Source organism: Anas acuta, chromosome 3, assembly GCF_963932015.1.
Source record: "Anas acuta chromosome 3, bAnaAcu1.1, whole genome shotgun sequence".
Taxonomy (NCBI): Eukaryota; Metazoa; Chordata; class Aves; order Anseriformes; family Anatidae; genus Anas; species Anas acuta.
The window spans coordinates 25128539-25145914 of record NC_088981.1 but is presented as its reverse complement, the minus strand read 5'-3'; the positions used below and the strand labels follow the sequence as shown (position 1 = coordinate 25145914).

Genomic DNA, 17376 nt, shown 5'->3' with positions numbered 1-17376 from the left:
GGTGGATTTGTTATTGGTTTTGGGGGAAAGAAGAAAAACCCTCTGTGGAGCATTTACTTTGTTACAACATCAGTGAAGCAAGTTGTTCAGTGAGTCTGTGTTAAAAGTGCTATGCTTTAAGGGCTTAAATGACTGGTCAGGAAACAACACAAAAGAGAAGAAGGCTGGCTCTGTACATGCAACTTTTCTGGGAACTTGTTTATTATTTCTTGTTTTTGCTTTATTTTTTGCCTTCAAGACAGGCTGAACATTGAGGTGATCTGAAACTGCATTTCCAAAGACACATGTGCTGTCAGTCTGTTTAAGGACTGAATTGCAGGGAAAGAAACAGGTATAAAGAAACAGGTATAAATAAGCAGCTAGCACTTGTTGAAATGAGTCCTTCCAAACAGAAGTGCTTTGTCCTGCATGATAGCCCTGTTTTTTTCTGTGCTTTAGAATGACAGCATTTTACTTTCTTAGCAATTGTATATGAAATTCTTCATGAAGATGGCATGCTTGATGTCTTTTTCTATTGGTATTAACAAAAGAGTATTTTCTCTTAATAGTGACGTTGAAAATTCACCCTTTTGTTAGAGTATTTCAACTTGCTAAATCAATGGAACAGCGCAAGCAATGCAGAAAACCTGGGGAGTGAAGTTCCTGAAAGAGGGACACTGAAATATGGAGAACAGTGTCTTTTACATCTTCTAATAAAGTCTGGTGCACAAAAACCATGAGTTGCCTGAGCTATTATTGCTGTAGTTGCAATGAGTTGTGAACACTGGCTGTATGGGTAAGATGGTTTTCTGTGAGGCTTAAGTTGAAATGTGCTGCTCCAAGCACTCAAAGGTGGGCCAATTACTATGAGCTTGCCTGGGGAAGCTGGTCTTTTGTGCAATGTGCATACTCTGTCACAATCATAATGATGAAGCTGAAGTTTTCATTTAATTGCCACCTGATTACTACAGCCATAATCTATTTTTTTTTTGCTTTTCTATCCCTGAATTAAGGGGAATGGGTTGGGGGGGGTGGCATGGGAAATATGGACTATAAGTGATTTTGGAGCACTCACCTAGAGACCTTTATAGTTGAATGTATTTTCAGTCTTTTCTTGGTGTTGAGCTTTCACATTCCCACTGATGGCAAATGCATTTCTGTCTCTTAATCACTTCTAGAGAATGAGGTTTTAATGTTTAGATTGGCTTTCAGCATTGGCACCCCAATTTGTGGATGTTTCAGTAAATGTGTGATTGGACAGCTCATCTGTGTATGTCTGTGGTAATAGCTGCAGCTTCTGAAAATGTCAAGACTGATAGAAATTGGGTTCAGTTTAAACATCAATGTGGGACCTGGACAAGTTGGATTGATGGGCGGAGGCCAATGGGATCAGATTGAACAAGGCCAAGTGCTGTGTCCTGCACTTTGGCCACAACAACCCCATGCAATTCTAAAGGCTTGAGGCAGAGTGGCTGGAAAGCTGTGCAGAGGAAAAGAATCTGGGGGTGTTGGCTGACACTTGCCTGAACATGAGCCAGCAGTGTGCCCAGGTGGCCAAGAAGGCCAACGGCATCCTGGCTTGTATCAGAAATGGTGTAGCCAGCCGTGCCAGGGAGGTGATCATCCCCCTGTACTCTGCTCTGGTGAGGCTGCATCTCAGGTGCTCTGTTCAGCTTTGGGCCCTTCAGTAGAAGGACATCGAGGCCCTGGAGCATGTCCAGAGAAGGGCTACGAAGCTGGTGAAGGGCCTGGAGCACAAGTCCTGTGAGGAGCGGCTGAGGGAACTGGGGTTGTTTAGTCTGGAGAAAAGGAGGCTCAGTGGAGGCCTCATTGCTCTCTGCAACTGCCTGAAAGGAAGGTGTGGGGAGCTGGGGGTTGGCCTCTTCTCGCCGGTAACTAGTGATAGGACTAGAGGGAATGGCCTCGAGTTGTGCCAGGGGAGGCTTAGGTTGGAAATGAGACATTTCTTCTCAGAGTGGTCAGGCGTGGGTAAGGAGGACAGAACTCTTACGTTACTTCAGTGGGCTCTACAGATACAAGGAGTAAAGCATATGCAATACTGTTCTCTTCCAATTCTATTAACTACCTCTTTTCCAGTGATTAGGGTAATAATGATTTGGATATCTGTCAAGGCAAAAGAAAAAGAAATGGTTTAATGCGCAGTCAGGTGCTGATGAAAATGCATAATTTGGATTCTCTATCACTTGTATCTAGAGCTGCAAGTGCTTAAAGTGTTATGCATGTGGAGAGTCACCACTTAAAAAAAAAAAAAAGAAAAAGATACTGCTTCTAGAGGAAGATGTTTAAACTTGAATACCTAGCACATTTTACATTTTCAAAACTAATGAACCTTATTATGTTAACTTACCCTGCATGTACCAGTTTGTTTCTCTGTAACAGAGTTTTGGTTATACAGAGTCATAAGGTAAAAGTAGACATAAGAGTTTTAAAGCTCAAAACTCAAGGAATTTTCATGAACTACAAATAACTATCATAAAATGCATTCTAAAAATAAAGAAATTGCTTATTAAGTATCATGCTTTTTGTGCTTTTCAAACAGGTGAACCAAGGGTGGCATTTCTGGAATATATCTACTTTTCCTTCCAAGGAGAAGATAAATGCATTAAGCTAGTGAAGTAATTCTGGTAAGAATTTTTTCTGTTACTGAGAATGTTGTGTGTATAAATATTCAGTCTTGCCACTGAAAGAAGCTGTTTCTACTATTATTACTCACAAACTTGTTCTTTCCTAACTTATTCTTACTTATATGTAAATGTTTCCTGATCGTGCGGTATTAATCTTTCTGCTACATTTCAATGATCTTAAGTCATTTGGCCCCCTTCGTGGATGTTCTGTGCTTGGATGTTATGAAAGTATTTGAGTTTTGAAGATTTTACTTCAACTGTTTACATAAAAATGAAGAGTTAAATGTGCTGTGGTATTCATTAAGTGGGTTTTATGTGGATTAAATATTCTTGTTGTTCTAGTTACCACAGATTTTTTTTGTCTTGCCTTCATCAGTGATCTGATCAGTTTTCTACAGCGATGTGTACATAGTGATTGCCACCCACTCAGTTGATTTTGTTTGAGGGGAAACACTGTTGGGGTTAAGTCTAAAGCATTATATTTATAAAGCTCCCGCATTCATCTTAAGTCACTACTTTTTCTTTTTTCCCTTGAAGCAAGGTGTATATTGCTTGAATACGTAACAGGGTAGAAAATAATGTCTTTAATAAAACATTTAAGAATGCATTTCCTATAAATTCTGTTTAATAGCTGTCCCTGTGTTTTTCAGCTTAAATGCATTTTAGAAGCAGATGAAGATTGAAGCTCACATCCAGCTTTTTTTTTAAAGTGAAATTTAGTAATTAACTTTAATTTATGCAATGTGAAGGAATGCTGTGTATCATGGGATTCACCTATTAGATTTATAGAACAAGTGTTTGGAATAATCAGCTGTTAGCTAAGGTCTCACTGAAATTCTCAAAGTTTCTTTCCTATTCCTTTCTACCTTATACTGTTATATTGAATCCTCTGTCCTACAAATCCTTCATGTTTTGGAAGTGGACAGATTGTGAAGAAATACCATTCTCTCCCCCCGTCTTTTCCATAAGGAATGCGTTTTCTGCACTATTTAATTTCTGTACTTCCCTCTAATTACAGCTCAGACATGAGCAGTGCCAGTAACTCACTGGCACGGGAATTTTTGACGGATGTCAATAGACTGTGCAATGCGGTGGTCCAGAGGGCAGAGGCCAAGGAAGATGAAGAGGAAGAAACTCATATGGCAGCACTGGGACAATACTTAGTTCAAGGCCGTGGGTTTATTTTGCTGACCACATTGAACTCCAGTATTGATCAGGTAATAGTTTTTCTTACCTCATTTTAAACCTTTTTGTGTTGAGTTTTGAAGGGGTTTGTCTGGCTTGTATTTATGGTGCTGGTTTTCTTGCCCTTCTTGTGTGTGCGCAAATTAATTAGACTAGAAGTTTAGAAGGATAAGTTGCAATTACATTCTGTCCTTCACCAAGAACAAAAAATAGCTAATATAACTGTTTGCCAGATGATACTGGTGGCTATTAAACTTCTGATTAGTTAAGTCAAGTGTAAAACTTGAGTGCAGCAGCTGGGTGGAAAGAGGCAATAGGTTAGAATTTTTGAAAAGAATGAGTCTGTTTGGGGAATCTACAGCTGAAACTGACAGTTGTTACTTTGAGAAGGTTCTTCTAGTTTAAAGCAATAAAATAAGATTAATTAACATACATATTTCATTTTGGGGGGGGTAGTGGGGAGAGGAGTGTCATGCATCTTTCAACAAAAAAAAATTTCTGAGGATGGTCTCTTGTTGACTGTCATGTGAATGGATGGTCGATATTCGAGTTGTCCTGTTTAGAGTCCATCTCAGAATCCCATATATGCCATAACTGTAGAGTTTTTTTTTTAAAAAAAGAAACTTTAAATCCTTATTTCCTAACTACCACTATCCTTCACTGATGGTGTAATTTCAGGAAAAGGCTCCAAAATCTTAAGCTCTGCCTATTCAGAAAACTTAATTGAAATATATTTGCTTTGTTCTTCCCCATCTTATGTGTTGTACTGTTTTGTAGTTCTCTACTTTGCATCCAAGAATGAAAAGAGGTGGGGAACAAGAAAGCAAATATGAGTCACTTTGTAAAAGTAGATCTAATAAAATGGAAGTTTAATTATCAATCTAATTTGTAGAGGGGTTATTGATGGACATATGTTTCTGATTCAATCTTGGAATGTTCAAGCTTGAACTATTTCAGTTGGTTTCACTCAAAGGAACATTTTTTTCTGTGAAATACCAGGTGATTTACCAGTGAGGTATTTCTTGAACCAAACCAAGTGAATAAGCTAGCATGAAGAAATTTAGATAGGTATATGCAAAAGTAGCTGATGCTGCTTTGCAAGGTGTCATTCATTTTACTTATTGACTCCAGTAGCTTAGCTGCCTAATTTCTTAAAACTTTAGCAAGTACTCTGAATAACTAATCTATTAAAATATTTAAGTAGATGCCATGTTAACAATTTTTTTTACTTCTGTCCTGTCTTCTAACATTTGCAAATGTGTTTCTAAGGACTCTGAATCCAGAATCTTTGTAAATAAAGGTGTGTGCAAACATTTCAAGTCACTTTTAAATTCTAGGCTTCAACTAAAAGTAGATAGGTAAGAAGTCATAAAACTTTATTAACAAGCTTACTCAAAGTTATCTTCACACATCTTAATCTCATGGCTACCTTGAATACTTGAGAAAAGACATTCCTTTTACTATGTATCCCTGAATGGTGGTAACTACCAAAAGGTCAAGTCAGACTTCTTTGAAGAGGAAAAAGACGGGATTTCTTGATCTTTAGGACTGAAACCACACTGGTAGTGATGCACAGCAATGACTAAATTAATTGTTAGAGTCCTTTATCTTCTACTATTTTTGTCTGTCTTAAAATCCAAGTAGGAATGAGGTATTTTAGTAATTAATCTGTTTTCTGAATTAAGAATCATTCCTCTTTCTTCCTATATTTTTACCATTTCATTGTGAGTCAAAAACATCACTTGGTAAGTGTTTCATTGGTGTAAATGTCAGTCTGGATAAAGTAGAAAGCTTCACATGAAGTTCTCTTGTATTTCTGGAACTACAGAAACTTCCAACTTTTCCCAAGCTTCATGCTGACTTTGACTAAATCAACAAGTATTTGCTTTTCTCTTCCTGGTTTTCCTGTTTGATTTTTGCAGAAGCATAATAAATATCTTAGATGCTTTCTTATTGGCTGCGGGTAATGATTGTAGCACTCTTGGTGGTTAGGTCATTTTTCCAGTGTGCAAAACAGAAGAAGGGCTTAGGGAACTGAACATTTACAGCTTGTAAAAATAAACCTGAAGATTAATCTATTCAGGAAAAAAGTACAAAAACTTATTTCTGTTTTGTTTCTAACATAGGAGCTGACATGTCGGGAAGAACTTCTGACTCTTCTTCTGTCACTTTTGCCACTGGTGTGGAAAATCCCTGTCCAAGAGGAAAAAGCAATAGGTAAATTTTTGAGTTATGGTATTAAGGACCTAGAAAAAAGTGGTGCATTGTATTTGTATATTACTATGGAGGCAAGGAATTTGAAAGAGTATATTTTCACTGAAGTGGAAATGTTTAATGGTGAGGTAGGAAGAAAAACTTACTGGTTCTTAGAGTGATACTTGCTGGTGCTGTAGACTGATTAGAGATAAGGTAAGAAAGACTTCACTGAAATTGAAGAGAATATGCATAAAGTCTAATTAATATCCTTTATAGTATAAAAGTGCAATGAAATGGTAAGGAGATAGGCTCTGAAAATAGAATAGTACTATGTGATGAATAGACCCAGGTTGCATTTCTTAGTTGGATGTTCTGTGTCAGAAAAACTGATGTGCTAATAGAGGAATTAAACCACGAGAGTTCAGCTGCTGAAGAATCAGTTTAAAGCAAATTAAAGAAATAAAAGGTATGATAAAGAAGTTAAAGGTATATACACAAGATAAGCCTTCACATGAAGTGAACCAGGAAATGACAGTCAAGATTATTTTTGGGGTGGGGGGGGTGGGGTTTGCATTTGTTTGCTTTCTTAAAGGGTAAAACAGATGATGAAACAAATGAAAAAATGGTCTGTTTGAGAGGATTCCCACCTGAAGCTCTCCCAGTGCTCTTTGCAATTTTCAGCTCCTGTGAATATCTAAAGCTTTTGTTGATGTTTGGAGACCTAAGGTATTTTAAATGCAAGCTTCATATTACTTTTATGTAATTAACTACCCTGCTTGCATCTTTCTTCCATGGTCCTGGAAGCAGGATTGAATTAAAGAAACATTTTGGTCTCATGATAGCTTACTGAGTCTTCCAGTTTAGTTTAAAATGCTGGTGTATTAATAGGATAAGATATACTGGTTTTGCACTTCGCATAATGCACATTTTTTCCTACTACATGCTTCCATCTTGTATTACTGATGCAGTAAAGATGCTGTATTCAGTTGTACCCCAAGAGCTGTGTTTCCTTGGTCTGAAATAATGTCTTGACCCATCTGTATTAGGTAACTTTTTTTGTTCTGTGAGGAAAATTATTTTGTGAAGTGCTTTTAATTAACTTCCTGCCTCCAAAACAGATGATCCTTAAGCAACTATGACTGTGAAACAGCAAGGAACAGTCATTCTTGCACATGGAAGCACTTTTCAGTTTAATGGTGGTGAGGAGTTATTCTTAACTATCACTTTTTTTTAAATACTGAACTTACTGGATGATGAATGTTTGCAGTTGTTTTATGCTAGGTATTCTATTCACCAAGGCATCCAGATACCGTTGTGCCATTAATGAGAATGGACTTTATCCAAGAGCACAGCCAATTTTTTCCACCTGCTTTTGCAAATTACAGTCTGAATCTACCAGTACAAGAGAACTGGAAAAACTTGTATTTTATTCTTCAAAGTCATCTTGCCAATTGAATCAGACTTAAATTTCATATTTGCCATTTTATACTGAGTAGCTGAAAGGTGTTCAGTCTTGGCTTTCATGGGAACATTCCACACCTTAATCAGTACTCCTTTCTTGCCCCTGATTATTGCAGTAAGTCTACAACGTTTGCCTGTTACTTTTGTTTGGAACAAAGCTCAAGTGATTGAAGCCTGTGTACTTAAAGATAAGCAGTACTTCTAAGTAGGTATTTTTTCCCTATTACCACCAATACTCAACTGTTTTTCATATGTTCTTATAAGAGGGCTATGAGTGAAGGAACTCAGCTCCTATAGCAGCTGAGATGCATAAAGCAACAGTGAGTCATCAAATTGAAGACCTTTTTTCTCTCCTTTAAGGAAGCTTTTTTCCTTGTTGTGGGATGGGGTTGTTTCACAATGCTTATTGTGAGACTTGGAACATACAAAATGGTATGCTCAAAATAAATATTACTAGTGTTACTACCTAAAACTGCTTCCACAGCTAAGTAATAGAAGAGATCTCAGAGCTGGTATCTTGCTGATTAATAATTTATTACTGCTGTATTAGTGTAAGATAACCAAACTTGAACTGAGTATAACTAATGGATTATGGTTTTGTTTCCCCATATCTTATCTGTAACAGACAAAAGATTTTTTTCAAACTAAGCTTTCTTCTGCTTGTTCCCCAAACAGACCTTTCATGTGCCTTGATATAACCTTATATTTTAAGAGAAGGGAATAGATGTGCCTACAGTAAGTTCTGGGAGACTAGCACATTTTTTGTCTATCCCTAATTGAAAAATTAACTCTGCTGTCTCGGCTTTCAAAGTAAGCCAGTGCTGTTCCTAAATGTCAATTTTTTACTGACTTAGTATATGTCTGTAAATGTCAGACATAGGCGAAAACATAGCCTATTAAAATACTATTTTTTCATGTTTTTGAAGCAAAAGTATTGAAGCATTTTTCTTTTTTATGTTTTTAACATCATTTTCTTGAATGTTTCTTTAATGTTCCTTTGTTTTTCTGTTGCAATAGGTTTTAATATACCCTCTACAGTAGACATCTGCCTGACCAAAGAGAACAATTCAAGTTCTGTGAAATCTACTCAGGAAAAACTAGGATTAGATGGAAGCACTCGTTCATCTCTTCAGGCTTCTGTAAAACTAAATCCTCGATCCCGAAAAAGTGGACATGTGCGCAAAACCACCCATCGTTACTCTGTGCGAGATGCGAGAAGATCTCAGCTCTCCACTTCAGATTCAGAGGGAAATTCTGATGACAAGACTACTGTAATGATGAAACACAGACGCTCCCAGTTCCTGCAGCCTTTTTTAACATATTCAGTTAGGGAAAGCTACCTTGTAGGTAGAGGTGACTACTTACCTGCTGAAACGGTACCAAATTCTAATCTTGATGCCCCTAATGTAGAAAACTCCAGCCAAATTACTCCAGCACATGAGCTCAACCCAGAGACTTTGAATGAGCCAGCTGCAGGAATTGCTGAGAGCAACACGGATAACTCTCCTTTTGACTTATGCCATGTATTATTGTCACTGTTGGAGAAGGTGTGCAAATTTGATATCAGTTTGAATCACAGTTCTGCTCTTTCAGCTAGTGTGGTGCCCACATTAACTGAATTCTTGTCAGGATTTGGAGACGGTTGCAATGTAAGTAACACTGAAAATGAAGTAGTTTCTGCAGGGTGGACAGAAGAACCTGTGGCTTTGATTCAAAGGATGCTCTTTCGAACTGTACTGCATCTTATGTCTTTAGATATTAGCAATACAGAAACCATGCCTGACAATTTACGAAGAAATTTAACAGACTTACTTAAAGCAGCATTAAAAATCAGAATTGGCTTAGAAAAGCAACCTGATCCTTTCCTTCCAGGGTACAAGAAAACACTACAGCAGCCAGTTCAGGACGACTTTGTATTTTCTAAGTGTCATCACAGAGCTTTGCTTCTACCAGAGGTTATAGAAGGAGTCCTGCAGATTTTGATCTGCTGCCTACAGAGTGCAGCCTCTAATCCGTTCTACTTTAGCCAAGCTATAGATCTGGTTCATGAGTTCATACAGCATCAGGGATTTAAGCTGTTTGAAATAACAGTACTTCAAATGGAATGGCTGTGTATGAAGAATGAAGGAGTAACTGGGGAAGCCTCAGAGCATCTGAAAGCCCTTATCAACAGCATCTTGAAAATAATCAGCACTGTCAAAAAAGTGAAATCAGAGCAGCTCCATCAATCAATGTGTACAAGAAAGCGGCACAGACGATGTGAGTACTCTCACTTCATGCATCACCACAGAGATCTCTCTGGGCTCTCTGTGTCTGCTTTTAAAAACCAAGCTTCCAAAAATCCATTTGAGACAGCTGATGGAGAAATTCATTATCCTGACAGATGCTGTTGCATTGCTGTTTGTGCACACCAGTGTTTGCACTTGTTGCAGCAAGTTTCTCTGAGCAGTACTTGTGTTCAAATTCTCTCGGGTGTACATAATGTAGGAATATGCTGTTGTATGGACCCAAAATCTGTGATTGTCCCATTGCTTCATGCTTCCAAGTTACCAATATTAAAAAACTTTCAACAGCACATACTGAACATCCTTAACAAGTTTATATTGGACCAGCTGGGTGGAGCTGAAGTTTCTCCAAAAATTTTACAGGCATCATGCAATATATGTACTGTTGATTGTGATCAGCTTTCTCAGTTGGAAGACGCCTTGCAAGGCAACTCGAATGATGCTGGTCTTGCATCTAGTTCCTCTTGCAGAGTTCAGGGAATTCTGCCTAGCAGTGGATCTGAAGATATGTTACTGAGATGGGCTGCATTAGAGGCTTATCAGGACATTGTTTTTGAAGAAGACAAACTACGTGGCATGCAGATTGCAAGCCATATCTGCCACTTAATCCAAAAGGGAAATGCAGTGGTCCAATGGAAACTATATAACTGTATTTTTAATCCAGTGCTTCAGAAAGGAGTTGAGCTAGCTTGCCATGCTCAACAACTGGGAATAACTACAGCTGATAAACACACATGCAGTTACCATAGCCAGTGCTTGCCTTATGAAGTACTTCAGATTTATTTGCAGATACTCCCTGCATTGTTTAAATCCAGGTTGGTTGATTTTCTGCTTATTAATGGGAAAATACGCTGTTTATGTAGTACAGAGCTTTATATATTTGTTACCAAGTAGAACACAAACCTTTTTTGGACATTAGTTTGCTTTGGATATTGGGGGGGTGGGGTGGGACACAAGATCAAAACAAGATTTACTCCTAGATTCATAAGCCATACCAAATGAGGGTTCTGCAGTGATGGGCCACGGCCTCTAACAAGTCAAAACAAAGCATGAAAGCATGTAGAAACACAATCTTTGACATACTCTTTGCCTCTTAATTTCTCATGCTGAAGTGAGTCAGGAACGCTGAACATGTCACTTTTCTGTGGTAATTAAACCACTCAATTTTCTAATCTGTTTCTGTTTTTCTAATGTTTACAGAACACTAATCATTTAAAATGGTTCAAAAAGAAGAACATTCTTCTAAGGAATGAAATAAATTCCCTATTTATTGTGGAGTCAATCAAGTAGCTGTTTAATAAATTCCCATTTATGATTATTAATAGGAATGTGTCATTTTTTCCATTAAAGTTTCTGATCATTTCTCCTGCAGTCCTGATAAACTGAAATTATTTTAATAGGGTTACATAGGGTTACCTGAGATGGTTATGAAGAATAGACTAGTATTCCAATGTTCAGGAAGGCTTGCCTAATACATTTCTAATATTTATCCTAATATAAACAGTCAAACTATCAATTTCTGAAGAAGCATGTAGTGAAAAGCCCTTTGTGGCAAAGAGATAAGAGAATTAGTTTAGATTTATAAAACAAACAAAAAGCCTTCTAAGATATCTTACCTACCACTGGCTTAAAACTTGTATATATACAAGTCAGTACATGACTTATTTCATTCTAGAGTGCTTATCTCAGTTACAGTGAAAGCTGATGCTTCAGAAAGGAAGATGGAGAGTAGGGAAGGTGAATGTCTGCAAGCCAACACAGTACATTAAGAAACTTACAGATCCTTTCTTCAAACTGCTTGAGTTCAATGTAATATGTGGAGAGCAGAAGGAATGGAAAAACATACTTGGAAATACCCCCCATATTTTTTAATATTAAACTTTCTGGCACAACAATTGTACAATGCTGTGCCTCAAATGCATTTCAGATACAATTCAAGATTTTTTTTTTTGCAACTGTTAATACATTTTACTAGCTATGTCTATTTAAGATCTCAAGTTTGAGAGATTCTCTACTTCCTAGTGAGATCATAGCCATGAAAGACATCAAGATATTGACTAGCTACAATTGCTAATAAAAACTAATAAAAAGTGAAGTGGAAGTTAAATGCGCGTTATAGAGTTAAACACCCTTTTTAATGCTTTGAATATCATACATCTGTGTTCTGTGAAAAAAAGAGATTGAATTTTCCCATCACATTCCTGAGATGGGACACTTAGAGCAATTACTGTAAATGCCATCTGTCCCTGGTGTTAATCAAGTGTGGACAGACCAGAGGATTATTTTTGGGTATCTCATCTTATGAATAGCTTATGAGGTCTTAGGAGCTACATGAATTTTTGTTCCTTTTATGAGGTAACTCTTATGCTTTCTCTTACAGGATAATTAGGAACTTGTTTCTGAGTTGTAATGGAGTGAATCAAATGATTGAGTTAAACTACTTAGATGTTTTAAGAAGCCATTCTTTGAAAGTGTTAGAAACTTTGATACTCTGTCTTGGTGATCAGCAGAAAGAACAAGCAATGCCAGAACTAGAAGACCTCAGCACTGAACATCAGATGTCTACACCTGACTTGCCTGCATCTCTTGGTAGCCAGCACATTGTTTCAGAAGTGCCCCAAAGCCTGAGCAAGTTTTATGCTGGCCTGAAAGAGGCTTACCCCAAAAAGAAAAAGTTTGAGAGTCAAGACACTCATGTCAACACAATAAACCTATTCCTCTGTGTTGCTTTTTTATGTGTAAGTAAAGAAGCAGATGGTGATCTGGATTCAGTTAACGACTCTGAAGATACATCAGGATATGATAGTACAGCCAGTGAGCCGTTGGGCCACAAATTACCATTTCTGTCACTGGAAAGCCTTACTTTGCCCTCCCTGGAACACATTCACCGCGCTGCAGATATTTGGTCTGTGTGTCGTTGCATCTATTTCTATAGTTCAGTTTTCCAGAGACAGTTCCATAGACTTAGAGGCTTTGAAGCATGCCACAGACTACTCATCCTCATAATTCAGAAACTTGCAAAACACGAGAAGGAACAAGAAAAAAATGAGAAAGTACTGAGTGACAGCAAAAGTTCACATGGGAGTCCTCGTCTCAACAAGGATGATGCTGTTCAGTTCCTGAAGAGCAGGGAGATGACACAATCAGAGCTCAATAATGCTGACCATCTTGCTGGTGCAGAACAGCTAGTGCCTGAGTGTGTCTCTTGCGACATCTCTGTGAGTGGGGAACATGCTTCAGTTACATCAGTTGTAAATCTTGAAGAGATTAAGACTTCTGTAAGAGAAGAGACTGAATGGGCACTTCAGGGTATCAGGCTTCTGGAAGCTCTGCTGACAATTTGTCTGCACAGTGCAAGCACCATCCAGCAGAAGATGGAAGGGGAGGTTTTTCACCAGGTACTGTGTACCTTCCCTTAGTTACCTCACTCATATTTGTTATGTATGGTATTACTTTAATAACAATCCAGTCAGAAGTTCTTCTGGAGATTAAAGGTTTATGTTCTTACTCTGGTACCATAATTTGTGTCATGCCTCAAGTGTACTGTTTAACTGTAGGTGTTGTAGTTGGTGGCAGTGGTCAGCAGGCATGAAGGAGTGGGAGTAAGCAAATGGACAAACTGGCAGTTGCTGTTTCTGGGAAGGCATTCCCCACACGTCAACTTGTTTCCCTTTTTCTGTACCCAGTAAAATACTGGTTAGGACCCTGTGCCTGTTTGTCCTCCAAAATTACCTTTGTCTTCTGCTCTTTTTGGTTGGATCTGTGTTTGTGCCTGTTTCTGCTTTCTCAGAGGCCAAGGGAGAGTGTTCTAGAATGGCAGAATAATCCAGCCTAGATGAGATTTTTACCTTTGTGGTGTTTGAGTTGTATTTCCAGTTTATTTTTTCATTCATTTATTATAGTTTGAGCCGTCGTGGTCAGTGTGGCAAAGGGCTTAACATCGCATGCTCTGTTCTGGATTAATGCATCTTGAGTCCGAGGGAAGGCTGATCCTAGGAGATGAATTTTTTTCTTCTGTAGCCTAAAGTGGTCCTGACTAGAGGAAAGGGATGGTTTCCTTGGCCAATACATGCAATAGTAGATGTTGACTACTGTAAATTGCTGGTGATTTCTTTGTCTGGTTGGGTATGGCCTGTTCTTTCTACTTTTTTATTCTGTGCAGTTCTTTTGTCTAGTCCATGCTCTATGGAGACTGTCTGAGCTGATGGGTGAGAATGGTGAGAGACTTCTTTTCTGAAAGGGTCTTCACTGGATAGTGTGTGACAGAGGTGAGATTGAAGGATTGTTGCATAGGGAAGACATGAATTGTATGTAGTACCTTGCGTGTAATGTTTTTGATGTAAATGCTGAGCAGAGCATGGTGCTTGAGAAAAGGAGTATTAGAGGGCACAGATACTGAAGACACCCGAAAAAACAGTTGCTTAAGCTTTAGAGGTGAATTAATTCAGCATACCACCAAGAACTGTTGATTCATGGAAGAAAACTTTGATGTGCTTTATTATTTTAATGGCCATTTTTAATTGTACTTGGCAGTTTACCATAAAAGCAGGAGGAAGTAGGTACAGGTGAGAACTAGAAATGGGTGTTTTTTCTGGGCCACCTGTTGTTTTCCTTAAGTTGGACTTCTCACCCGTGATATTGTTAACCTATCTAGTAATAGTAATGTGGTGTGGTCTAAATGCACTCTGCACTTAAAACTGTTTCAGAGGCATTTATTTTTGAACCATAGTGCTTTCAGTTTTTTAGGAAACAGAAAGTTGCCTGGATTTTTCCATGTGCAGATTGCTTAAACTTGTCACGGCAAACATGCCAAGTCTCTGTTACCGCAGGAGACCTCAGCGAAGCCTGGTAGTTCTAGCTGGGAAATCTAATCAGTGTAGGTGGAAGGAAGTTCTTAATTGGGATACTGGACTATTTTAGTTAGCCAAAACAGAGTAACATGAATCAAAATGTTTGTCTCTTCCAAACTGTAGAATGCTTCTGTGGATGATATCTTGCTCCAAATAAGAGAACAGCTTGCTCAGTCAAAAGTGCTAGAAACTGCCTTGGCAAAGCCTCTGTTTGATTCACTGCTTCGTGTTGCGTTGGGCACGTTCTCTGCTGATCTGGATCGTTCTGAAGAAAAAATAGAAAAGGTATGAAACACCAATTAAATACGTAGTCTAATTCTGAATACTGCAAGGTTTTCTAGATCAAGGTTTTGTTGTTTGGGTCTGTGCTTTTAAATAGGATGTTTAAATGTTTGGTTCTTGTGGTTGTTGAAAAAGAATTCTCTGATTCTAATATGTTGAATGATGGTTATTCATGTGCTGCTCTGAAATGAGTCATGCCCCCCCACCCCCCAAAAGGAGAAAGCTCCAATTATACTTTATAGAAATACATGAAGTTCTCCTCACTCTCCCATTCTGTAGCAGGGAATGGAAAAACTCTCAGAGGAGAGCATCAGAAGGTGGATGTTCACTCACATTAGGGGCTGCAGACATATCTTCACCAAAGAGTGGATGTCAGAATCCTAACTTAAAGAGATTTTTGCAGCAACAGTTTTTCTTAATGCATTGGGTACTTGTTTCCCAAAACTTTGGGTGGCTAGAAGGAAATATCCATCTTTGCAGAATCCATTTTCTATGTAAGAATGATGTATCCTTAGAAAGAATCTCAGGTCTTTTGTCATCTTTTTTTTTTCTTTCCCCAATGGGCATAGAGAAAGGTTCTGGAAGGTTCTAAGCTACTTACTGTTCTGAACTAAGATGGTAAATTTGTTTGGTGTGTTAAACAGACACATTACACTGAAAAGGAGCCTGTGTCACAACCTGGAGATATTTCTGAAGAAGCTGAAGAGTCACAGTGCTGTAGCCTTAAACTTTTTGCTGAAGAGGAAGGATATGAAGCAGATAGTGAAAGTAACCCAGATGACAGTGAAACCAAGGATGAAGGTAAACTTGAACTTTCTGAATATGCAAAGCAGTCTTTACAACATAGCCAACCTTACTTGTCTTTTTGAGGTGTACAAAAATAGGGTAGCTAAGGGGTTCTAGTTCTGGTAGGATCCAGTTTCGTTTGGAGACAAGTCTGTCTTTACACTGAGTGTTAAAAGAAGTGTTTTTGTCCTGGTTTATATGATTCTTGCTCTGAAGTCGTGTTGGGTTGTCTTGGTTGAAATGTTTTATGGTGATCTAGAAGCAGTTTTCTCCAGAGATGCTTATCAGTAGGTAGTTTATCAATAAAGGTTCAAAATTTTATGTAGTTTTATAGTTGCTAGAAAGTGCGTAGTCTAGCCTTACCTATTTTCATTCAACAATTGATATGCAAGTATTTCACTTTTTTGTGTAACTTAGAATGCATTTTTTTGTGCTGAACACCTAGATACTTAAATTTTAGTATAATATGAGGTAATCATGAACTGTAATAGCAGCTAATAGAACTGTATTTCACTATTACTGGTTACCTGTATGACAAGGCTTTATCAGTAGTGATCTAGAGAAGCGTATACAGCATTTTAAAAGCATTTCTGAATTAAAAATTCAAACTGAAATATTTCTATGAAGCACTTTCAAGTAGCATATGTCTGTACCAAATCGTATTAGTTTTAAGTGATGTGTTTTAAAGTCTCACCAAGTTGTGAGAGGGGGGCTTAAATGTTTGTTTCTTGATTGTCATAGAGATATTCTGCCATGCATGTTTCCTGAGTTAAATAACTAAAGAACTGTTTCCTCCAATCTTTTAACATAAAAAAGGTTCATTTAAATTGATGTCCTTTCTTAGCAGGCTCATAGTTATTTATAGAAGCTGAGGTTCTGATGCACTGCGTTTTACTGTCATATTTTCAGTTGCATATTTCATCATTTCAGTGCATGTCCATTTCCCAGCAAATGAAGGCATGTAGTTCAAGAACACATAATGGGAGAAACTGCATCCTTGCCCTTATGTATTGGCAGGAAAATAAGAAAATCTGAAGCAGAATAGCTTGTAACTTTTACGGATTTCTGAAAAACTGCCGATATGCTAGCGACTGTTTTTGTTTTGTACCTTTGAGAAGATTAGATAAAGTATGTCCTTGGATGTCCTGCTTAAGTCTTGCAAACTGTATTTATCTGAGTAATTTTCAGTAAGACTGTCTTTTTTCAGGAGCAGATGCAAAGGCAGAACCAGGGTGTACTGATCCTTCAGGTTATTTTAATGACCTAACCGAACACATCAATCAAGGAGAATTAATATATCCTGAAATCTGCATGTTAGAATTGAACTTGCTGTCAGCTGGTAATGCAAGTTTAGATGTGCTTGCTCACGTATTCCAAAGCTGCTTGGAAATTGTCAGCCAGAAGGAGAGAAATGCCACTGTACTTATAGAACAGGTAAAAATGTTATTAAACAAATGCAACACTTCAGAAAACTTCTGAAATGCAGTATTTTCTTTTTATTCAGTTCTATAGTAACAGTGTAGCTAATAAGGTGAACTCAGAAACATTATTACTTGTTATGGCATTTGATAAGACTTGAAACAGTATAAACAACTGATATTGCCAATGAAGCTGCATTGCATTAAGAAGTTAACAAACTATACTTAACTACTGTATTGAAAGACAGTTGACCTACAGAGCTTTTGAGTTTCACAGTTTTTCATCAAA

The 17376-nt window shown here is 37.8% G+C and overlaps 1 protein-coding gene across 4 annotated transcripts in view; it reads left to right on the top strand.

Annotated features, from left to right (window-relative positions):
* Positions 1 to 17376, top strand: part of LYST (lysosomal trafficking regulator) — an 80835-nt gene that overhangs the window by 13109 nt on the left and 50350 nt on the right. For all 4 annotated transcript variants that reach the window (XM_068676215.1, XM_068676213.1, XM_068676214.1 and 1 more), the window contains exons 2-9: positions 2540 to 2624; positions 3643 to 3841; positions 5936 to 6026; positions 8484 to 10566; positions 12132 to 13149; positions 14725 to 14886; positions 15528 to 15684; positions 16877 to 17103. In XM_068676215.1, the coding sequence (XP_068532316.1) occupies positions 3650 to 3841; positions 5936 to 6026; positions 8484 to 10566; positions 12132 to 13149; positions 14725 to 14886; positions 15528 to 15684; positions 16877 to 17103 (3930 nt within the window). In that variant the 5' untranslated portion in view covers positions 2540 to 2624; positions 3643 to 3649. The remainder of the gene's footprint in view (positions 1 to 2539; positions 2625 to 3642; positions 3842 to 5935; positions 6027 to 8483; positions 10567 to 12131; positions 13150 to 14724; positions 14887 to 15527; positions 15685 to 16876; positions 17104 to 17376) is intronic.